This window comes from Choloepus didactylus, chromosome 6, assembly GCF_015220235.1.
Source record: "Choloepus didactylus isolate mChoDid1 chromosome 6, mChoDid1.pri, whole genome shotgun sequence".
Taxonomy (NCBI): domain Eukaryota; kingdom Metazoa; phylum Chordata; class Mammalia; order Pilosa; family Megalonychidae; genus Choloepus; species Choloepus didactylus.
Genome location: NC_051312.1, coordinates 45,080,167 through 45,104,902, shown reverse-complemented (window position 1 = coordinate 45,104,902; position 24,736 = coordinate 45,080,167). Strand labels below are relative to the sequence as shown.

The following is a 24,736-nucleotide window of genomic DNA, read 5'->3' as shown; positions in this document are numbered from 1 at the left end:
ATCAGAGTTTTTGTTGTTTTATAATTACGTATAGTCTGTGAAATTCCATACTGGTATCTGTTGACCTTTCCTTGGCTTGAACATCTCGGTCTTTTTTTCCCGGGAGGAACCTTGAATTTCAAAATGGTCAAATCCATTGTCTTAGCCCATCCCAACCCCTTCATGGCTCCAATCTCCACCTCTTGCCTCCCTCCACCCTTCCCGCATTCCTGCACAGTTGGTCGTATTTATTTTTCAGTCAACTCAGGGTGTTGTTAAATCTTTTATTTTTCTGGCTGCCCGACTTGGTTCTGAGGCACTCCGCTCCCTGCCCTGCTCATGACAAGAATGCCTGGGAATGCTCAGCCAGCCATATCCCTCCCCGGTCGGAACACCCTGTTCTTACTGCCCATTGAGGAGCGATGTTTCCATGGTGTTTCCCCACTGCTGTGACTCCCCTTTTAAGCCAGTGGTCTGGTGGTGACAAAGGCCCTGGCCAAGAAAAAGCTGGGGGAGGCAGTTACTTGGGGGAACACTGTACATTGTCCAAGTCTTTTTTTCTCCAAAACGCAAAAATAGATGTTAAGAAGTTTCCTCTGACTGTGTGTGTTGAGGGCTGGGTGATGATGCCATTGCTTAATTAGTGTTGTTATGATCTCCATTTGAGTGATCTGTTTAGCTCTTTGTGGCCCTTTTTTGTCTGAGTGTGTCATGTGATATTGGCAAACTAATGAGAAATGAGAGTGCGATGACGCTTGGATTAATGCAGAAATCACACCTTGAACATCTCAGGCCCTTTGTGACTTGAGACTTCAAGTCACTTGGCAGGACATGAGTGAGTCTACACAGTTCACCTTGGAGGTAGGTATGGGTAGCCTCATTTCCCTAGTGGGAAAGCTACGTCCCAGGGACTGGGGGGTTTAAATTATGCTCTCTGCCCACTGCTGGGCGGAGGAAGTTTTTGGGAGAGGATAGACTTAGATTCAGGCATGCTGAGTCTCTGCTTTAGGAGGTATAATCCATAGACCACACCTACTCCCTTAAACCATATTGACTTTCGGAAGTCAACCATCTGGAAGAGTTTGGTTTGGGGTTTGAGCGTATACCAGCAGCCCCTTCTCTGCCCTTGTTAATCTGATTCATTATCTGAACCTGGGCTGGCTGGAGGCTGGCCATGTCACTCTGCAGATCTTGGACACCCCTGAGTGCCCTCACAGAACCAGCCAATGGAAAAGTACAGTGTCTTCTGGCTTCTTGACCCTGCCAGCTCTGGCTGGCCTCGTCAATACCTCACTTTATTCTGAACGAGTGGGAGGGTCTCATCCAAACCGAAAGCACGGGCTTTTCTTTAGTTTTTATAGGAAAAACAAATTGGCATGAATGCACAGTCAAACCAGCTCAGGCTGTTCGGGCAGATGCCTTTCTTTGCTTTTTTCTGTTTATTTTCCAACAAATCAATGCTTAACTGCGTTGTTATCGGAGCAGAGCAACAGGTGCAAAAAAATAACTCTGCTGCCAACTCAAATGAAAAGGTAGGGCTTATCCCCTCTGGGAGGTATTCAGAAGATAACAGAAGCCCCTGCCAGCGACTGAATTAACAGCTCTGTTTACGGTGGGTTTTATGTTAACAACCTGCTCCTAACCCTCTGACACATAAACACACCATTGTCTCCGGGAGAGACATTCAGCCATCCAGACAACCAAGTGCTTTATTCTTCTCTGAGTGGAGATCGGTTTTGGCCGAGACTGCTTTGGGAAAGGCAGGGGCATTATCCTGTCTGCCAACTCGATGTCTTAGTAAGAGGTTCCCATGAAGGCAGGGCATGGGGTTGCCGGAGAGAAGGGAAATAGTCCTGCTTTAAAATTTAGTTGAAATTCTTTTTGAGGTTGGTTATCTCTGAATGCCGGAGCAGGTTGCCTGGCTTTCTCTGCTCTTGCTCCATTCCATTCCCACCAGGAGGTGAGGAATGAGCTCAGAAGACTTTGGAAAGCGCTGCCTTTGTTTTGGAAGCAGTGTCCTTGCTGAATAGTCTATCAGGGCAGCGCAGTGTCTGCGTTTTGCTCTCTGTTGTGTCCCCAGCACCTAGTGTAGGGCCCAGCATCTAGTAGGTGTTCACTAGATATATATTAATTGAGGAGATGAATAAATATTTGTGATAGCCAGACAAGCATTTCTGGATGATAGTTTATCTTCTCTAAAGGGCAAGACACTGATTTTCTTAGGTGTGAGGTCCAAAACCAGGATGGTCGAGTAATCTTTTAAGGACTAAGGTGGTGGGACTCAGCCAGTCTGGAGATCTAAGATTCTCTAGATGGTGGTCACGGTCTTAGAGACCCTTTGCAAATGCTGTGTTCTGAGGCCAGTTCTGTTTGTTTGGCCTTCGGAAACTCATACTTGTAAGAAGCCAAACATCATTGAAGTGAACGATTTGGTGGTACTGAGCATTAGGAGCTGTTTTGTTTCAAGTTGGTGAACAATATAGTAATAGATTCTCCTCAGACCAATTTGAGCTTTAATTCTTCAGATGGCATCTTTTCTTTCTGACTTTAAGAGGATTTCCTTGCATTTAGTGGATGTTTCCTTTGAGGCTGGTCTGCCCTGGAGTTAATGATCTTGGGGTAGGAAATTGAAGGGAGGCAAGTAGGTGAGTCTGGAGAGCAGGAATTTTCAACTGTGAGAGTGCATAAGGATTCATTAAGAAGGTTCTTAGAAATGTGGATTCTGATTCAGGGGTCTGGGGTGGGGGGGCCCTGGGAACCTTCAAGTTCAAGCCCCCCTCGGATGACGATGGTGCAGGTGGTCGATAGACCAAATTTCAGACACAATCATATGGCCTCTTCAGTCAAATGGGAAAATGGCATCATAAGAGTAATCCTGGACACTCCTGTCATACCTGTGCCTTTACAAATACCTAAGGTTGTAGTAAGAAGTGAGATCTGCTTTTGTGCTACACCTTATATACTCTACCTTATGACCATTTCATTTTAGGATAGAGAAAGGGACAGAGTGGAGAGACAGAGTCTGAGCTTTAGGGGTGGTGGGAAAAATGGTGAGCCCTTCTCTGAGTTACCAGAGGCCTAGCATAGCCCTGCCAGGATGCAGCACGGCTCCTACTTCAGCTGCTGACAGAGAGGGTAGGAGGGCGAGAATGGAATCTCTCAGACCTTCTCTCATTGGTCTAAGTAAACTTGGGTCTCCCAACCCTGACTCTATTACAGAGTTTTCTTTAAATTTCAATCCAGCATGAGTTCAAGAAAGTTTTCTTAAAGATCCATGGTGCCCAAAAATCTCTAGGGGTCAATGGAGGGTCTTCAAAGGATTTGGCACTTACAAAATAGAAAAACCATGTGTAGATGTGCATTTTTAGTAGACAGAGAGAGCTCTGGTATCTATTGAGGTATCAAAAGGCTCTGTGATCTTTTAAAATTCCAAGCTTGCCCTATTTGTCTTAGATTGTTATGACTGGATGGGGCTGATAAAAACCCTGGGGAGCATCCAAGGTAATCTTTTGATCAACTTTGGTGCCTGTCTGCTGTCAGTATCTGCCTTCTTATCTGGGTCTGCTACCAGGAATGATAAAGATCAGTATAATATGTATATTTCCCAATGGCTTACATTCAATTAAGTGTACCTGGAATGGATCCAGTCTTGGCCTCCCAACACTGCATCGTCAGTCATGAAAATGCTTGAAAGCCCAGGGATAAGACTTTAGATGTTGCCCCCAGGAGCATGAAATGTCTGTCTCAAAGACACATTTTGAGGGTATGAAATGATCTGTGATGTAATCCTAAGAGGATCACATACCTTTCCCAAACTTGAGTCACATTTTGATTCATTTGTATATATATGGATTATTGTCTGTTATCACATTCAGTTAGATCTAATGTGTACAGAATTTTCTCTTCTCCTACTTGGGAATAGATCCTTTTGAAACGACAGTCATTTTGAAACAGGAAGTCAGTAGGCTGTTGCAACCTCTTTAGGGCAAATGCTGTGAATTCACCTGCCTATAACTTTGATTCAGGACTGAGAATGGTCTGGATATCACTGTCATCACAAAAGTAATTATTTAAAGTGCCTAATTGCTCCTCTGTCCTCAGGAGAGTAAAAATACCCACATGGCAGCCAGTTTTGTGGCAGTTTGGGGATGATGTGGTTGAACTTCAATAAAGAGGTTGAAAAGAAGGCAAACAGTGGCTTTCATCCTGACTTGCAATCCCCTGGGGTTAGGGATAGGACATGTGGGCTGATGCCCTGACTAAGACCTGCTCGGTAGCCCTGATATCTCCCAGTGTATCTTCATTCTTCGGGCAGCAATAAACCGTGCTTTTTTGGCCTGAGGGCTAAATCAGGTGAAGCAAAACTAATTGTGAACCAGTTTTTGTTTTCCCAAAAATATAAAATGAAAGTAACTTTATTGAGTCATGGGGGAGTGTGTGTCTACATATATGTATATGTATATATGTGTATATTTAGTACATAGAAGATCTGTTTTAATGGTTGATAGAATATCAAGAAGAAAACTGGCCTCATTTTTGAACTATTAACATGCTTCCTACCTGAGCATATTTTAGAAGTGGCAGAATGAAGGCAGCTTTCTGATCTTTCATCCTGAAAGGAGCTCGTGGGCATATTGGGAAGCATGGTGAACTCAGGTTGCTCTAGCAAAGGGGGAAGAGGGTCCCATTCAGGTTCCCTGTGTGGTTGAAATAGACCTGAGAATTTTAAAGTCTTGGCAAAGCACCCTAAAGGTGTGAGGCTGCAGAGGGGACAGGGAGAATGCTGTGACTATGCGTGACTATGTATGGAATGAGTTTGCAGTGGGGATGACTTGAAGGCAACTTTCTTCTCAAGGCACCCCCTTCTCGGTAGAATGAGAGAGCCTGGGGCTTGTGGCTAGACAGACTGTGTTTGAATTTTCTTCGAGTTCCAATTCATGCTAAGCTATGTGACTTTAAGAAAGTGACCTAACGCCTCTGAGCCTCAGATAGGCCATCTGTTAAATGGACATGATGGTAGAACCTACCATGTAGTGTTTTTGTGAGTATTGACTGAGATAATACGTTTAAAACTATTAGCACACAGCAGGCACATTTTAAGTGTTCAATAAGCCCTAGCTGTTATAGTATAGTTATTAATATTATTATTTTTATAGCAGTAAGTCCTGGATCTCAGTAGCCCCACCACTGAGCAAAAGAAAAACCTGCCTCCAGCTGAGCAGGCACCAAAGCTTGGCTGTGCTTGTCTCTGCTGGGCGGTTTCTCTCTGTATGTTTACGGGGGGTCAGCCCAGCAATTCTACCCTTGTTAGGAGTCCTGAGACTGGGCAGAGCCTCCTGGTTGTGAGATGCATGGCTGCAGCTTCCTGCCTGAGTCCCAGGGACATCCTCTTCCCATTGTTTTCTATTCCTCATAGCCCAAATCCCAGAGCTCATTCCTTTGCAGTATTTGAGCATTCCCTGTGCTGAGGGATCCTGCAGGATAGAGAAACCTTCTGGCCACACTCTGCTGGGAGCCTGCATTTTAGACATGCTGCTCTCCCAGGTCTGTTCTTTGGCCTTACAAACCAGCCATGGTGTATGGGTGTGCAAAGTTGGGGAGGTAAACCAGAGCATGCAGAGGTTTGACCCTCCTACCCCTGCTCGTCTCGGCAGCCTAGGGCCCAGTGAGAGCATGCGGAAAGCATGGGGAGCAGGGCCAAGACATGCTATTCATAGCTCAGCCATTATGGTGCACCCACACAGCAGCACCCAGAATGGGGGCTGGGGAGACAGGAAATCCAGTCCTAGGCCTGATTGTCAGCTAGCTGGAATTGGAGAATATTGTATAAATGATAGAGGTTTAAGCCCTTGCTTGAAATGAACTTGACCCTCAATTTCCTCCTTGGAGCTCCAATAAAATAATAATAATTATAACAATAACAACAGCAACTCCAAGAGTTACTATCATTATTACTAAAATCAGCTAATGTTCATCACATACTTAGTATATGCCAAACACTATTGTAAGCATTTCATAGATATCATCTGATTTTGTGTTTTAACAACCCTTTTCACATCATCTCCATTTTATAGATGAGGAAACTGAGACCCAGAGAAGTTGAATAACTTGTCCAAGCTTGCCCAATTTGTCAGTTCCCAAAGCTAGGATTTGAACCATGGCTGTCTGACTCCAGGTCCTGAGCTCCCAACCACTACACTATCCTGTTTCTGAGAAGTCCACCCCAAGCATCTCCCCAAGTTCAACCAACACAGTTCAAAGAGAGACATGGACAGACTCTATAATAACAGGTAAACTTTATTGGGCACTTGCCATGTGTGAGATAATATGCTGAATACTTTACAAACATTCTCACTGAATTCTCATATCAACTCCAATTTCTACTTTTTGTCATGTGAAAAAATACTGAGGCTTTAGAGAGGCTGGTACTTCCCCAAGTCAACACAGCCAGCTAACCACAATTTCAACCCTCACCATCTGAGTCATAAGCCCTAACTCTTAGGAGCTGTGCTCTGAGAAACTCGGCAGCACTGGGCTGAATTTGAGGGTCCTCACACCCCTGCATATGCCCTTTCAACTCAGATTTCAATGGGGCTCGTTCTCTGTGGCTTAGCCTCATCCTCTCCCATGCACAAATTTACCATTGGACAGCAGCCAAAAAGTGAGGTTCTCTTAAACTTCAGGGTGAGCCCAAGTACCCTGAGGCCCCCAGCCATATGGGTCCTGCCTGAGCATGGTGGTGGTTGGTCCAGTGCTCCTCTGATAAGGGAGGTGGTGCGGATACAGTGGGTGGTGGGTTGTCTCCATGTATGGGTGGTACGGAAGTGCTCCAGGTCCATGGCCATTTAGGGCATTGTGGGAGGAGGCTCAGTCTGCTCTGAGGCATTTATCTGAAATCATCCATTAAAAAAGTGAGGAGCAGAGCATGGCTTCTCTCTCTTGGACTCAGATTGTGGCTACTTAGCACAGCACTGTGCTTTCTCCCTGCAAGAATGGGCTCTATGTTGGCCAAGGCCTGCCTGGTAGGTTGGTGGCCCATAATTTGAGGGGGAGCCACTGCCCAAGGTCAAATAGGTCTGGGCTAGATGGCTGGCGTGAGGTACTCACCTGGACTTTTAGTCTGTTGGGTAATACACTGCAGCTCCTCCTCTGCAAATAAACAGCAGACTTCTGTCTCCATAGCCACCAGTCTTAGAAATTGCTGCACGAAGGGGTGAAGTCGTCTTAGGCAAGTGTGAAAGTCTGCACAGCCCAAGAAACAAGTCCGTTTCCCAACTTGTTTTTGATTCATAGGGTGAAATCACCCTTCCTTAGGCTCTGAATTGAGGACACAGTCCTGGAAGAAGTAAAATATGTTAGAGAAACACCTCGAAAACGAATGTTTAAAGAAAAGAAAGGAAACAGATTTTTACTGAAGGTGGGGACGTCAGGAGCTGGACTGGGCTCTTTCAAACTCATTACATTATTTATCCTTCAAAACAGCTCTTAGGTTTAGGGGAAATAATTATTGGTCCCCCCTGCCCTTTTTATTTTCCCTTAAACCAGTGAAGAAATTGAGGCTTAGCAGGTAAATATACTCAAGGTTACACGGTCCACAGATGGAGCCTGGCTTCAAACTCAGGCTTCTTAGATCCCAAAGTCTCTACTTTACATACATGATACTTTTTTTTTAAGGAAATAATGAAAGCTATGCTGAAGTTTTAGCAAGGAGCTTAAAGAAGAGCATTGAATAAACCCCTTACTTTTTAATTAAAAGGATCACTTTTTATATTCCATAAAGTAATCACTATGTACCATAGAAGGTCTATATTAGTATATGGGGGTGTGGGTGAGTTGGTTATAAAAGCCTTTTTTACAATTCTCAGGGCACATTTATTACCTATTATTTCATTTGATCTCCTCAACCATCTTGTGAGGTTGCTGGGGGCAAATGTCTTCATTTTGCACTAAAAAAACAGCCTCAGAGAGGAGTTTGACTTGTCTGAAGCCTTCTCCTGGACTGGCCCCAGGTTGCCCGCACCTGCCTTGAGAACACTCTCCCAGCAGCTCCCTGCTGGGTTGGAGACTCTGACCCTCTTTCCTCATCCGCCTAGGTGAGCTCAAGTGAATGCTGACTCGCTAAGGGTTAAACCATAAAAACTCTTTTATGAGGAGTAAACCATTTAACATGATCTGTAAAAGAAGGGCCCCTCACCATGCTGGCTGCTTTCCCTTGGAAAGGGGGTGACAGCTGAGACCAGTGCTTATGAACGCAGGTCAGCCTCTGGGCCGGAGTGGGTTAGCAGCAACCCTGCAGCCCTGAAGTCTTCTTTCTGGGGTAGGAGTAGTTCTGGATTCTTCCAGAAGGTCAAGGGTGAGAAATGATGCCTGCGCTGAGGACAGGGGCTTGCAGGCATTTGGCCACAAGCAGAGAACTGGCCCTCACTGTGACATTTACTGAACTCTTTTTTTTTTTTACTGTCTACTAGGCACTTTACCTATATGACCTTATTTGATTCTCACTGCCCTTTGATCTTGGGGTCATCACCCCCCAAATGGGGATCAGAACAACTTTGACTTGAAAGGCTTGTAACTTGCCACATCCCACATAGTAAGCAGGGTGATTAAACTCTAGAACCCACATCTCCCCAACCCCAAAGCCTATAGGGGTTTAACCCCCATACCACCCTGCTCCTGCTTTTTGGGAAAAAGCATGCAGTGACAGAAAACCTTGAGACTGCTGACTAGGTAGCTAGCTCTTACGTGGCCTGGGCAGGTCTTTCTCCCACTGAAATGCTTACCTTGAAACATCCCTGTGGGCAAATTCATGTGAAAGAATTTCGGGGAAGCCTTTCTTTGCCCATCTTTCCAAACCTGTGGGTCAATCCCTTGTGCAAATGGGCCCAGCTCTGAGCTTCAGCCCTGTCGGGGTTAAACAGTAACCTTCCTCCTGCTTGTGGTTGAGCAAATGCTGGCAAGGAACAAGCCCAGCCTTGAGCAAACAGGAGATGGGAGCCATGTCCCCACCTCCCCCCAGCCACCCGTTCTGGGGCCTTGGAGGTTTTCCTTTGCCTTGAAGTCCCCATTCCGATTTCTTAGCTTTAGGGAAATTGCTCTAGAAAGTTGGATGGGATTTGCCCAGCTGTTGTGAAAAAGAGAGGAAAGCTTGACTTAGGGTGTCCCTCTCTGAGGATGAGAGGCAATGAGGTCTCTGGAAGGGAACTCGAGGATCAATTTAGTCACCTTGTTTAAATTTTTAGATAGGGAGACTGAGGGCCAACTGAGTTTCAGGTGATCCAGAGAGGTGCCTCTCTTCATCATAACATCTACCATGCAATTGTGTCCTGCTTTGTGCCAAGTGCTTGGTATAGAAACTCATTTAATCTCCAACTAACAAACATGGAGGTGTTTTGCATATGAGGAAGCTAGGTTCAGGGAGGTTAAGTAACTTGTCTGAATTAGCACTAACCTTAGCTAGTACGTGAGAGAGCTTGGGATAAGCTGCAGTTATTTCTGGCCTCAAAGCTCTTACATGTGGTGCCAGGACATAGGATCCAGGTCTCTCTCCTCTCTTCCCCTCCAGTGGTCTCCTCACGGTTATGGAGTTGCAAGGTCCCATCCTTCCTGCCCTGCCTTTCCTTCTCCACCTTCTCCTTGGGTAGAATTCAGCCTAATTATTTACCAAACAACAATGCTGCTGCTGCTCATGCCAGTCTAATTCAACTCCTCATCACTGCTGGTCATCCTCAATCCTTGAATGGTGCCTAGCCCATTATAGGCAGATAAATATTTGTTGAATAGATGAATACATGAATGTATGCCTTTCCCAGATCCCTCCTCTCTCTGCTCAGGCCCTACATAGAACCAGAAGAACAGCAGCTAAATTAGAGGAAGGGGTTCAAGGGCTGAAACTGTTCTGGGTGGGCAATTTAAATACTGGGGACATGGGGGACACCCCAAGGATGTGAGATTTTCCTAAAATGGGCAGAAACATTCCCATGATCCACTTGCATCAGGCTACACTCCTCTTCCTACCCCCCAGCGTTTTGTAAAGAATGAATTACCTTAACAGACCCTGGGTAATGTCCACTAGCCTGGGAACGGATGCTACTCCTTGGAATGACTGAACCCACTTCTGGGGCTTTGGTTTGAAAATGGAGGGGGCCTGGCTTGGGAGTGGAGATATTATATGTGCTAGAGAATTGAAGAGGGTATGTTTAAAGTGTAAAACGTTTATGCTGTTTAAAAAACCCAATGGGCCTATGGGAGAAAGGCTTTTCCCCTGGGTCCTTTACTACCTGCTCCTCCAGACTGAGAAAGTTGCCTTTGGGTCAGCTTCAAAGCCGGTTGTGTTCTCCAGGTCTCTTAAAGGAGAGGACAGGCTAGTCATAATTTTTACCAGGGAACAAGGGAAGGGGCAGTGTCCTTGTCAGAGAAACCAGTGGATTCCTCATATTATCACAGAGCCAACTGCCTGAAGCACTCTAGCTAAAATTCAACTGTCCCTGTGACTGCCAGCCCATCCCATGGCAGATACCTGCGCTGAAGAAACTTGTCACCGGGTGCCTGGGTGTGGGGCTGCTTGGGTGTGTTGGGACTAGCGAATGTTCTGATTTTGATCAGCGTTCCAACACAGGTGCTGGATTTGTGCCGCCACTGGCTTGGATTTTCATTGATTGAAATTCCACTTTAAACACAATCTCTTTGGCATTTTCACTTTTGTAAAACTCTTGGATGCTGGCCAGACCTGCCCAGCGAGCTGGTATCACATTTTCTTCCCGCTTCATTCCTGATCAGAGATTATTCATTGATGAATAGGTGGCTGTAAAAACTTGCCTCATGCATATGAAAATTGAACCTGGAAATTTTTAATTGCTGGTGAGTTGTGTTTTTTACCGAAAGGGCTGTGGCAACATGTTTTAGCGGCAATGGGTAGAAGGACAAATTTTCTCTTTCTTTCTTTTTATTCTTCCTAAATTAATTTATGATCTGCACTTTCAAATGACGTTTGTCCAAGAGGTGCTGACTGAACAGGCTGTTTGATCGCCTTACAGATCATGATTCTGGAAGGAAGTGGTGTAATGAATCTCAACCCCAGCAACAACCTCCACCAGCAGCCAGCCTGGACAGACAACTACCCCACTTGCAATGGTAAGGCCAAGTGGGTGTCGGTATCACTCCCCATTGGGGTTGTTCTCTTGCTTTAATTAATTGTGCTCCCTCTCCCAACTTATTGTTTGAAGAATACGATTCTTATCAATGGGGAGTGTGGAACCAGGGAAGCAGTAAAAACTCTTGAGGTTCCCAGGCTTCAAACAGAAACCCATTTCATCACCTCCTAATATTCAAGGTGCTGGGTTGGCAGCCTGGCAGAGAGGGTTTTAGAAGAGGTATCCAAAGAGAAGATCACGTGGTTGAAGCTTTCAACAGGGTTTGACTGGGCTACAAAGATGGGATAGAAGAGAAAGGGTGTGTGTGTGAAAGGTGGAGGTTGAGGAGGAGTGAGCTATAGCAGCTTAACGTTTCTATTTAATCTTGCAGTGTCTTCCCTTTGTAAGGGAAGAGGAGATTTGTTAGGATGCCAGGTGCCCTTCTTCAGTGCTTTAATCTAGAACATATGGATTAGAAGAAGTGGTTATATATAATCTTGGGCCCATTAGTGAAGCTTATTGAGGTTTGGAGATCAAGCCTCTGGCTCACTGTAGAGGCTGGATTGAATAAAGTTATTCCTGAATCAGGAACCCCAAACCCAAAGTGACAAGTACATTGTGAAGGTAGTCAGTTTAGGCAGACTGCTATGCATCAAACAGAGAAGTTCCGGCCCAGACCTGCTGCTAATCTTGAGCAAAAGACTTTGCTGCTCTTGCTTCCTTTGAAAAATGGAAATGCCCTATTGGTGAACAGTCTGAGTAGATGTGAGGGGATAATAGGAGAATCATATTCTCTAGCAACCACTGATCCATGTGGCTCTGCTTCTTTTAATTTGGAATCCCAGCCAAATATGGGTGAAAACTTGAACAGGTGACCTTCCCTTCACTGATCATCCATGATGCCAAACCACTGCCCTTTATGAGTAGGTACATCTTCTGTTGCATGCTTCAGACTCCCTGTGCAGACCTAGAAGGAGGATTGCAAATACAGCAGGAAAGTTTTTCAGATTGTGAATCCTTTGGGATCCCCAGACACCTGGACCCAAGGTTACGGAAGCATTCCTCCTGTTTATTTTGGAGAAAGTTGGGGAAATGTGATTAGCAAGGAGTAGAATTTAGGTAACATTTTTATTTCTTAACTTTCAGAAGTCCCAAAGAAGGCTCAACTCCTGGTCATGATTGATGGGGAAGGGGAGGTCAGTTGAATGTCAGAGAAGAGCTGAAATCATAGGATTTTTAGTGTTTCTCCTGAAACTTTGGGAATCTCATGCGCCCTCTGGCTGATGGAAGGTTTCCCCAGTCAACTTCAGATAAAATTCTCTAGTTCTTCCAAGTTCTAACAGGATGTAATATCAGGAACTATTCTTTATCTAGAACATATTAAATTTGGAGAAGAAATGATTCCAGGACTGTGATTGGGTTATTGAGAGTTGTTGTCTTTCATTTGCAAACTCAGAGCTGCACAGTTATAGCAACATGATTATTTTAGGAAGAAAGATCAAAGATTTGGTGAGCTCCCCTCACCCTGAATAAATCCCATCCTTGAACAGCTGTACTTGTGAGATGCCACAAAACTTGGGAGAAATGTCTAGTCTAGGCTCTGTATGTTTGTACATTTGAGAATATTTCTACATAAAATTTTTGCACTAGATTTTTCCATTCCTCTCCCAGTTCCTGCTGTTGACTTCTCCTTCAGGCCCCAAGCTGAAGATTTAGGGTTGTTTTTGCTTGGCAGAGAGGTATGATCAGTAAACATATTGTGTTGGTAGGTATTGCCAATAGCAGTCACCCTCATGCCCTAAATGAGCTTGACCTCTTGCTGTTAGTGCTTCTGAGGTCTGGAAGCAGTGGGTGGATTCTGATGGGATAAGCAAAAGTGGGATTGGGCTGTGAACATGCTGTGGGTCAGCCTCTTCTCTGTAGTTCCCAAGGGGTGGGACTTGGGTATTATGGGAATTAACCATTCTGAGTCCTTTTGTACCTTGTCACTCAAAGTATATCCACAGAGCAATGACACTGGCATCACCTGGAAGCTTGTTAGAAATGCAGAATCTCAGTCCCCACCCTGGACCTACCAAACCAGAATCTGCATTTAACAAGATCCCAGGTGATACATAATCGCATTAGTGTTTGAGAAGTACTGATCTAGCATGACCTTGAAGATAAAAGTTGGGAATTTTTCTTGCATGATGGTTTCCTTTATTGGTCCGTCCTTAAGACTGTGGTGTGGAAGATTGATTGGGTTGGATTTCTCCTGCTCCAGCTTGGTGGGGTGTAGGTCCCCTTGACCTTCCCCCTCACCTTTCCTCAGGATTTGGGGCTATGTGATACAGTTTTAAGTGAGCTTGAGTCACATGTATAGATGGTTAGCCAATAGTAGGCGCAGTAATCTTCATCGGTTTGGATGAACTTCACCTCTTCACTAGTGTTTGAATTAACCGTCTTGCAAATGCACCTCACAACTCTTCCAGATTCCTACATTATTTTTTTCTAAAGCAACAAATTCCATTAAATACATATATAGTGACCACCCACTAAGAAAAAGACTCAGAGGTAGGTTTTCTAGGAGATACAAAGATGAGTAGGATGAAGCTATTGCCCTTGAGCATACAATTTACCAAGGAGAATAAGACAGCACACAGAGGCCTGCAAAGAAAAGCAGGGCATGGCCAAAGCCATTACGAAAATACCAAGCGAGCCTCCTGGAGATTCAGAGGAGAGCGAGCTCTCGTGTAAGTTAGGGGCATCAGGAGTGGCTTCATGGGGTGCTTAGAGTTTAAAAGATGGGTAGGAATTCAACAGGGAGCAGTAGGTAGAATACAAACTAGGCTGAATGAACAACAAGGAAAAGAGACAAAAAGCCATAGGCCACTTGAAGACTAGCTCATGAAGAGCCTCCATGCCGGCTGGGTAGTTTTGTACCTAATTTCAATGGATAATGGGGAGTTACTGAAGGTAACTGAGTAAGGAAGTGACATCATAGTAGCTACAATTATCAGTATGGAGTGGGGGGTGGGGAGATATCAGCACAGACAGCACATGAGTAACCTGGACCACTTTGGAGGGGGAAGCAAAGCATCAGAGGAAAAAGAACCTTAATTTCAGGCCTCCTCTTTGGTTGAGAATGGTCTGAATTTTGGGTATGTACATATATGTGTGTGGGTAAGAGAGGAAAAAAATGGGGGAAAGAAAGAGAGAGAGAGGGGGAGAGAGAGAAGAGAACAGGGATGGAGAGAAGGAGAGAGAGAATGATTGAGGATTATTTGGGTTGTGGGTAAGCCGCAGGAACTATAGCGATGCTTTGACTTTCGTGGTGCTTTGGTGGGGGGTGGGCAGTGCGCTCAGGGCACTTAATCTTGTGTCCTCTTGACGTGCCCAGGGGTAAGTTGCATTATGCTGGGGAGGACATGAAGCTAAAGCATGGGCCCCGCCATACCTGGGGAAAAAAGCACGAGCCTGTCTCAGGCTCGCCAACCCCTCGCTGATGCACACAGACTGTGGTGTGTTCCCTGTGACATTTGGCAACAGGCAATGCATCCCCAGGTCCGGGTTATGCCCAGGCACAATCATGAGTCGCTGACGGGCCCACCTTCTGTTTGCAGTTTCTGGCGGGTTTTTCGGAGGCCAGTGGTACGAAATCCACCCTCAGTACTGGACTAAGTACCAGGTGTGGGAGTGGCTCCAGCACCTTCTGGACACCAACCAGCTCGACGCCAGCTGCATCCCTTTCCAGGAGTTTGACATCAGCGGGGAGCACCTCTGCGGCATGAGTTTGCAGGAATTTACCCGGGCGGCGGGGACGGCGGGGCAGCTCCTCTACAGCAACCTGCAGCACCTCAAGTGGAATGGTGACTACCCCTCCCTGCCTCACTAGGAGTCAGCTGAGAAGAGTGGAGGCTCCACAGCCAGCAGGGTTCCTCGTCAGGGAGGACAAATGGTGGTCTCACCTCCAATTACCTCTTTCCCAAGATAGGGAAGTAGAAGGGAGGTGAGAGAACAGGAGCAAAGCCTAGGGTGTGAGGTGTGCCTATTCCTTTCTAAACACCGTGTATTTATTTATTTACTTCCCTCCTCTTGGTGATGTTAATTTTCATGGAGGACAGCGCTGGCTGGGAATTCACAGTATACCTGTTATTCTCAGAAATACTTTTTTTTCTTTCCCTGGCAACCCAGGATTCAATAGTTTATTTCCCAATCACTTGCTTGTTAAAGATAATCACTGCTACATTTTTTTTCCCTTGAATTTCTAGACCTAGGGCTTTTAAGATGGGGTCTGGGAGTGACAGAAAGATAAGCAAAATCAGACCTATGTTTGGTTTTGGGGAAGGGAGAAAGCTTACGGTGTTTCAGTAGATTCTTAAAAGGTTTGTACCTCAAGAAAGGGTGAGAACGACTGGTCTGGACATGTGTGGGATATTTCTGCTGTGCTTTCTGGAATTGGTGCTGCTTTCAAACCCCGGGTGTCTGCTTTGAGGCATCACCGTGTGCCTGGACAGGCCATCATCTCAAACGCTGACCATCGGTGATGGTTCATTCACACACGCATACGTTCTACACTGTCGTGCAAATCCAGCAGGGCAGAGAACTCATCTCGCAGAATGTCTTTGACACTTCCCTGGCATAAAGGTCTCCCTGACAGTGGCTGTAGGAAATTAGCTCCTCTGAGAACTATGGCATTTTGGAAAGTGGCGATATCTAAGGATAGTGATCTGGCTTCCGCATGTTGGAAAGGGCCTGGGTGTACTAGCAGAGCCTGTGTTTATGCAGGTAGCTGGGACTTTGGGAAGCACAGTTCCCAGGGCTCAGAAGCAAATTTAGACTCTGACAGCTGCCATCAGGGACCGGGAGTCTGGCTACGGAGCCTGTGGGCAGCAGTGGCCACTTTGGATGACCTCATGCGTCCCCCTGGCACTCCCTTGTTCCCATCCAGCTCACAGCGGAGGCTGCTCATTTTTCTTTTACTAGAACCAAACCAAACAAAGCTCTATAAATAACCCCAGGAACCTTCAGAAGAGCGGACTTATACTTGAAGAATTAAAAACATTTACTTCCCCACCTCCAGTTAAATCAACTCCTTTCAAGCTTCGCCTTGATTGAAGCCAAAGGCAGGGCAGCCCAGGAGATGCTGTGGTCATCGTTACCATCCGTGACTTGCTTTGTCCACCCCACAGCATGCTGCTGTTGCCTCTGAAAGCATTCACTAAGCTAGTGACCAGCTTAAATTACAGTTAAATTACTTAAATTACAGTTAAATTACAGTTAGTGCCTGCTTATACTCTCAGTGAATCGATTCATTTAGTGACCTTATGAGAAAAGAACTGTTAGTGTACCCATTTTAGAGATGGGGAAACTGAGGGTCAGAGAGGTTAAAGTTTTGACTGACCCTGGGATATCTGCAGTCTGCCTGGGCAGGAAAACATAACTAGATTTATTCACATGTGTAGATGTGCTTTTAGGAGTTGTGAGAAGAGTTGTGAGCAGACACAAAGGTGTGTGGTGTGTTCTACTTTACGCATGCTGAAGGCATAAATAAGGGAAAGATCACTGCATTTATCCAGATATGGCTCATAGATTGGATCTAATCAAGATGAGTTTAATCAAATTTAATATCAAATTAAAAATCAAGCTAGTTAAATTAAAATGATTGTCCCCTGTATCTTCATTTTCATTTGGTATCATATCTTAGTATTGGAAAGCCCCTTAGATGTCATCTAGTGACTTTAACTGACTTAATTCCCTAATTTTACAGATAAGGAAACTGAGACCCAGAAAGCTGAAGAGCTCACAGCCAGTAATGACAAAACTGGTGTCTTGATTTCTGAAGTTCTAGTTCCACTATACTGGATGCCTTTTCAACACAGCTCCAAATAATTCCATCTGATATGGGTGTCCTAGACTACTGATCTCATGGGGCCAGGGATGTGAGGCTTAAGTTTATAGAGAGTGGCTCCCTCCCATGAGCAAACAAAGGCAAACCAGCAAGTGCTTCAAAGAAATAAGCTTTGCCCTTGTTTAGGCATCAAGTTTTGGCTCCATCACGGTCCTCTCTGACTTTCCCAATCTGTCCTTCACAGGCCAGTGCAGCAGTGACCTGTTCCAGTCCACACACAATGTCATTGTAAAGACAGAACAAACTGGTAAGTAGTAGTGGCCAAGGGAAGCCAGCTTGGCCAGGCAAAGTCCTTGGGGAGAATAGTCGGGAGGGAGTGCAGCAGAGAGCTTAGGAGCAGGAGGCATCCAGCGATTTGGTAGAGAACCCAGGGAGGCTTCTTCCCTGGCTGTCTCCAATGGGCCACCCCACTGTGAGCCTTGGAATCAGTGACCGTCAACTATTTCTGGTTTATAGACTGATGGAGAGTCTCCCCTCTGCCCACATTTCCCTGCTTCCCACTACTGGTCAGGGCTTCGTCTAGACTCCAGGTAGGTAGCTAATAAAAGAGCAGTCAAAACTGGGTCTCCTTCTCTCCACAAAAAGGCTCAAGGGATTAGATTTGGCCAAGTTAGAAAAGGCAAGTGAAGAAAAGAGAAGGAGGTGATGTCACCTTTTCTCTCCTTCCTCCCTTGGTGGCAGAGTGTTCCACAAAAAGCAGGAGGATGCTGATGTGGTGTGGTGGCTACTGTAGTTTCTGGGGCCCTTGGAGCTTCTGTAGGGATGTCCAAAGGCAGCTCTGGAACCAAACTCCTGCCTTCAGTGTGCATTTATAAGAAAGCTCTGAGCAGAGTCTAGAGTTCCATAACATTGACATTCATTTTTACTCCCTTTTCCCTGCCTAATCATCTCTCCTTCCTCTGCCCCAAATCTCTCTCCTGAGGACTTTCTGTCTGCCTATTGGATTGGAGGGGACGAAACTGCCTTGAGGGGAGAATTTGCTGCCTTGGGCCCTGCACCAATTAGAACTGCCAACCTATTGACCTATGGCCTATGACTTTTTGCTCTAAGGAGAGCTATGCAGTCCCCCAAAGCCCATGGGCCATGATAGAACTAAGCAACTTCATTGGCAAAAATTTGCCACTGCTCCAGGGTCACTCCTCACGTCCACATCAGTGAGTTTGGGAGCCACGCGGGGCCCCTGGGGGTTGCGTGCCAGTCACCAAGGACAGAATTTGACCTGGGGTGATTTGTGAGTCACTTGCGGCCTAAATTGGCCCCATGCAGTTATTTACTCTTTTAAAAAGGGGCCGGCCTAGCATTATTAAAGAAAAAACAATCGCTGCTAAGCATGTTAATGAGGCTTTCCTCACCCTGCCCTTCCCCACCAGAGCTCAGGGCTGGGTCACCAGCATGGCCTGGGCTTTATGGACCTGCCTGCCTCAGAGACAGACAGATTTGGCTGAGAGCATGGTCCCCGTCCCTGGCTTCGGTGACCCGACTGATTGCCCCATCAGAAGAGTCAGGGGTGGTATTGGAGAGGTCCCAAATAGCTTGATAATTCCTCCTTGACCATCCAGACATTCTTGTGCTGCCAGTTCTGAAAAGCTGAGCCGAAGGGTGGAGAAGAAGGTCCACCCTGGGAGGAGGGGACAAGAGGCTCACAGAGGGGCCAACACCCCCAAACCTCTTTGGTTCAGTTTGTTTTCAGAAACAACAACAGGTGTACAAGGTGACCAAACAAGGAGAGAGGGTGTGACCCCAAGAGCTTGGGCTTGGGGTGCCCAAACATGTAGCTATTAGTTAAAATACCAGCTAAATCCCTGTGTCATAAACAGGAGGACTTAGCCAGTGAGTCAGGTTTTATACCATTTATGCTATAAAAACAAAATGAAACTCGGCCAGTGGCCTACCACCTGGGCTCTAGAATTCAGAAACTGTGCAGGAGGGGAGCTGAGGGCAGCCCAGATCCCTGAAGAGGGGAAAGCAGGAAGTTCCTCATGGGAACAAGGTGAGAGCTCTTGCACAGCCGGGAAAGAAAAGGCTTTGTTGCAGACCAGCCCAGATCTGAGGGTTGTGTAGGAGTTGGACTTGGTTTGGGGTAGGTGGAGGGGAGTTTCCTTTGAATCTGAAATCTGAGGAGTCAGAGCGAGATGTGCTTACTGCACTCTGGAGAGAGATATATAGGTAGATGGCCGTTGTTCTGGAATGAGGCAATGGCGCACACTCTTAAATGTTTGATTTTCTAACACTCTCCTCCCCTTCTCCTTAATTTCGTTTTGAGATTTTTGTCACCCCTTAAGCTAATTGGAGAAAAGGAAGGAGCCTGTCATCCAACTTTAAGTGTGACACTGGATTTCAGCAATGAAGAAATTGAGAATACTGAAGAGGCCTTTTTTGAAAGAAACTTTGTTAATTATCCCAGGAAGATTTTAGGAGGAAAGATGACCATCATTCATTGTAGATTTATTTGTTCCCTAACAATGCCCCCCCCCCCTTGTATAAATACTCTAGCGATTATATAGTAGAATGTCTGAGACAACGTCAAGCTCCTGAACTCACCCCCTGCCATGTGCCAGCTGGGAAAATACCCAGGAAACTGTTCTCTGGTCTGGGGTAGGATCCCATTGTTATAACTTCCCTCACTTTCCTAAAATGCAAAAGGTATGGGTTGTATTGACAGGGTCTTAGCAAAGCCCATTTCCCCCAAGACACTGAAGAAAAATGTGATAACATATGAAGTGACATGTGGCCGAAGCAGCATCTTCTCCTCCTCGAGGACTTCACACCTCCCCGAGCTGTGTTCTTTGGATGAACAGCGAGTTAGCAGATTCTTCCAAACCAGTGAAAATGATTGCTGATTGTTCCCATTTCTGTTCTTCTGTAGACCCTTCAATCATGAACGCCTGGAAAGAAGAAACTATTTATAACGATACCAACTATGGTAGCACAGTAGGTAACTAACTCCCAACACCTTCGCGCCCTTTTATATTCTTATTCTGTTTTGTAGACAGCCACGGTGTTATATTGTGAGGAGAGGCGTCCCTAAATCCTTATCTTTTCATTGCTACAGATTTGTTGGACAGCAAAACTTTCTGCCGGCCCAGATCTCCATGACACCACAGGTCAACTTCCTGTCGGTAAGTTCTCCTGACGTCTGAAGTTGAGAGTGTCAATGCAAGTGCTTACTGAGAATTAGTGAGGATTACTCACATCCCCTGTTTCCACCTGCTGGAGTCTTTCTCATTAAAAAGCTGGGAAAGGCATGAGTGTTATACATTTAAAAACGAGGTCTGCTTTGGAGCCAATTGAAAATTACCAGCAGGGATGCCTCTATGGCGAAGTGTTTTGTCTCCCGTGAAACCAGACATTCTCCAAAGTTGTTCACTCTTTTCCTCCAACTTGCTCTTTGGGAATTACCTACTAAAATAATTCTACTTGGTATAGTTTACACGGGAAAGGGAGGCTACATTTAAATTTCAACAAATACCGTTGGCTTTGAAGAAAGAACATCTAACAGTGGAATTTCATAGGTTTATAGGAATTTATAGTGTGGAGAGGTACCAGCTGAAAATTCTGGAATCCCAAAGTCAACACCATTGTGTTGGCTGCAACTTGTCAGTTTTAAGTTGACTTCTGATGGCTCATCAGGACTGTTCCAATCAGTCAGAGCACCTCACTTATGAATGATGTTCACATCTATTTGGTCAAGATTGGAGGCAACGGGAGCTCTCCCAAACTCTCAACTAAGTTACACCAAGTAAGAGCGATGTTATTCTGGAATGTGGAGTGGGGTCTTTCAGATTAGCTCCCCTCCCTCTTCACAAATAGATACACTGGTGTGTACAGTGTAGGAATGAATACACTGGTGAGTTAGACGGTTTTGTGTGGTCTCTTGACCTGGATGCAAACTTCTGGATCTCTTTGGGTCTATGAAATGGAGCTTGAACATCCATCAGGAATGAAGTGCTGTTCCCCTGGGATTGAATGTGGGGCAACTTCAAAACTGGGCTTTAAATGATTTATTTGTTTGTGAAAGAAACCATGGAGTCAAACAACCACCTCTTCCTTTTTTTTTTTTTTTTTTTTTTTTTTTTTTGCTTTGCTTTTGTTGAGAGTGTGTTTTTGAGAACTGAAATATTGAAAGCTTTTGGTTTGGGGTTTGCTTGGGTCAAGCCCTTGAAGGAGACAAGGCTGGAAGCCAGTGTAAATGCTTCTGAAATTGAGGTTGAGAACTGAGGCCAATTCATTACTCCCTTCACCTTCCCCTTTCTCCCCCATAGCATTATGAGAATTTTTTAACATACTTGTAAAATTAGGAAAACAGATCAAAGGCTGGAAAGGCTCTGCTGAGTATTTGCCATTCTGTGGGAACTAGGCCAGTCAGGGTAAAGTTTCTGTGGCAGTGTTGCCAATCCAGTCGAAGGCCAAGGGTTTTGATCTAAGGAAACCACCTATTCACCCTCTGAGCTTCCTCTCAAACTCCTAAGGTGTTGCATCCCATGTCCTTCCTCTTGGGTCTTTCACATATGGCAAAAGATTCCAACTCCTAATATGATTGAACCAACCACTACCTGAGCCCCAGGGGTTGTTAGGTCTTAAGGCTCCTGGAAAACTGAAAAGCCATAGTTGCAGTTCTACACCTGTCACGGCCAAGCCACCCTTCATTTTACTGTATCCTGACTTAACGTCTAGAATCACGGAATCGGTGGGGGGCAGTTTCGGGGACCCGTTTCTGCTTTTCATATTTGCAGTAAAAGGGAACTCACTCTCCTGCACCCGCCTATTGTAGTTTTGAATAATCCTGAAAACTGGACGTTATGAATCTGCTTTCTTTCACCACCCTGGTTGCCCCCCATTCTGTATCCTGGGCGATTTACAAACACAGCCGGAAAATGAGAGAACAATTCATGCCCCTCTGTCAGAATTAATTCAGTGTCTGGGGTTTGGTAAATTCCTTGGAGAGAGATGCCTCAGTAACAGCCCCGCAGTAGGATAATTAACAATAGACTTGTATGTGTCAGGTTCCTTTCGGAACGTTGAGTCTCTGCTGGAAAGAAACCAGAATCCCCTCAAAGACCTTTGTCGTTTGCCAGAGTCTTTAGATTTCAAGCCCCTATAAACTAGAAGTGCAGTTAAATATCTCTCTGTCTAACACAAGTTACAAGCCGAGCTAAGGCGAGGGCTCAACATGAACTGATGCCCTCTGTGATAAATACGGGTGGGAAGCGGGCTGTGGTTTTGATTTCTCTATCATCTGCCCATTTCATAAAATGGCCGCCACCAGTGTTCCAGATCTGCCTCAGAGTCCTCGACCCCAATCACGCCAACTCAGCTTGATGTGTTTATTCACTGACTTGTTGAGCCTAAAGGTAGGGGTGGCACGATCTATTATAAACACTGAAATTTGTATATCCCGTAAAGAAATGGCTCACAGCTGAATCATATGCAAATGCTTCTAATCTTTGCCTCTTGCGAAGCAGCTTAGCTGAAGTCATGCTCTTCCATTTGTATCGTAAACCCATGGCTCGTTGCTGCCCCTGACCAGGCTGGACCTTGGCCTGGAGTGCCTGGGAGCAAGGGAAGACTCAGCTGGAAAACTTGCCAAGAGCAAGCCATTATTTTATAACAATGAATCACTTAACCATATGGCTAACTTCAAATATCTTGATTTTTATTTTAGGGGGGGAGGACATAGGGGGAGAGGCCATCATATAAAATGAGGTTTTAGATCAAAATGTTTTAGTGCTAGGCAATTCAGCGATCCCACAGCTTTGCCCTAGCCACATTGGGGATGGGAAGTGGGGCTGGGAGAAAATTTTAATTTTCTTTGCCTTTGGCTGCTTATTCCTGTACATGATTACATGATGGAAACATGTTTATGTGGGTTTTTTTTTTTATTGGTCTTAACTAAGCTGGAATGGTAAAGTCTAACCTGGGTCCAGTGACTGATATCTGATAGAGGAAAGTTCTCTTGCAGGCTATCTAGTCTCGGGGAGTTTTAACCCAGAACTCCCAAGGTAGGCCACACGAACACCTGAAATTGTTTACAAAAGTTCATGAGTGTATACATTGTGCATTTTCTGAAGAGCAGGGTCCAAAGTTTTTAATCTTATTAGCAAAGGTACCTTAACTCCCAATTCAGCTTGGAACCAGTAAACAATGGTGGGGTGGGGCTGAGGAGGCCAGTAAGCTGAGAGACATTTGGGTTTTTTTCTGACTTCAACCCTGGCTCTGAAATAATGGCCCTGCCATCCCTCTTCCTGGATGCCATTTGAAATGAGCTTTTGGGGGAGCTTTGTTGGCCTCCTGGGTAAATGCTGCTCTTTGTCTGCAGAACAACGTGGCCCTGTCGAGTGATGTATCACTTGGAAAACTCGGGGTGTGTGCCAGCCCTGTTGCATATTGTCACCTCCTGATGAGATGTTGCAACCTCACACTGCCAACCTACAGGGAGGAAAAGTGAAGTCTCCTCGCATTTCCTGTGAATTTGTCCTTTCAGATTTCTGAGAAAACCAAGTCGGTGCAGTTCTTCCTGATCCTGGTGGACGGGAGAGAAATTCTTAACCAGAAATGAGAGGCTTCTTTTCTACCCAGATAGTAGGAAGTCCCTCTCCTCCATCCTGCCATGACGTTTCCAAGGAACTTTAGGAGAAACTGCCTGAAACCCCGAGTTTGTGACAAACGGGGTGATCAGAAAGGCAAATGGGTCTGTGCACATGGGACATACAGAGTTGTCGGATTGGAATTATTTTTTCCTACTAACCAGAGGGTTACAGAACTGAACCTGGAGGCTCAAGAAGGCAAACATTCCTGACTCTTGGCAAGGAAGACATTTGTGAAATCTGTTATGTGCTGAAGGCGATGGAGAGCAGACCACCATTTTTGAAATTAGCTTAGAATGGTGGTTATGAGTAAAGCCTCTGGATTTAAACTGTTTTTGGTTCACTTCCTGGTTCCACCTTCTGGCTGTGTGGCTTTAGGCAAGTCATTTAACCTGTTTCTCAGTTTCTGCAGCTCTAAACTATGGATCATGGTAGTACCTATCACACATGGTTGTTGTGGGGATTAAATAAGGGAATTCATTTAAAGTGCTTAGCATAGTGCCTAGTCCATATTAAGTGCTCAATAAACAGTATCTGTTCTTCTTAACTTGTCATTCTAATTAGGAGTTAATGGTCAGTGGTCCACAAACTTGGATAATGGACCACTCTTAAGAATCTAATGAATGCTGTTGTTTCCCTTCGTATGCAGTTTCAAGGGGTCCAAATGACCCTGAAGGCCACACGTGGGTCAGTGAACTTGAGTTATGAAGCCCTGGTTTATTGAGCATGGAAGGGACTTGTGACTTACTGGCCCAGTTAACAGGATCATCCTGTGCTTAGGGATTTGTCTGTATTAAAATTGGCTTTTATTTTTGGATGTATGTTAAATTCATTTTTAAATAAGATCTGCCTCAGTCCTTCTAATACCCAAAGTGCCCTCTGACACACACACACACACACACACACACACACACACTGCTAGATCATTTTGAAGTTTTATTTCATAGCTCTGCCTCTGTCCTCTCCTCTTTGGTGACAGTCACAAGAATAACCATAATGAGTCATTTGTTAACCTAATCTGTGTTTCCACAGTCCACTGTAGCCCTCTGTACTGAGCTCAGGCCAATCAAAGGCCCCTTTGTCAGGCTGATTAAAATGTAACTTTGCATGCCAAAGAAGCACTCCTCTGGCTTAAAAGTCATCTTTCTTTGTTA

General features: G+C 45.3%; 1 protein-coding gene across 1 annotated transcript in view; it reads left to right on the top strand.

Annotated features, from left to right (window-relative positions):
* The first annotated feature begins 678 nt into the window (after positions 1 to 678).
* The window catches only part of EHF (ETS homologous factor), a 30,606-nt gene continuing 6,548 nt past the window's right edge, over positions 679 to 24,736 (top strand). Inside the window, exons 1-5 of the mRNA XM_037840412.1 lie at positions 679 to 840; positions 11,013 to 11,109; positions 14,711 to 14,956; positions 17,183 to 17,245; positions 19,865 to 19,933. Of these exons, the coding sequence (XP_037696340.1) occupies positions 811 to 840; positions 11,013 to 11,109; positions 14,711 to 14,956; positions 17,183 to 17,245; positions 19,865 to 19,933 (505 nt within the window). The 5' untranslated portion in view covers positions 679 to 810. The remainder of the gene's footprint in view (positions 841 to 11,012; positions 11,110 to 14,710; positions 14,957 to 17,182; positions 17,246 to 19,864; positions 19,934 to 24,736) is intronic.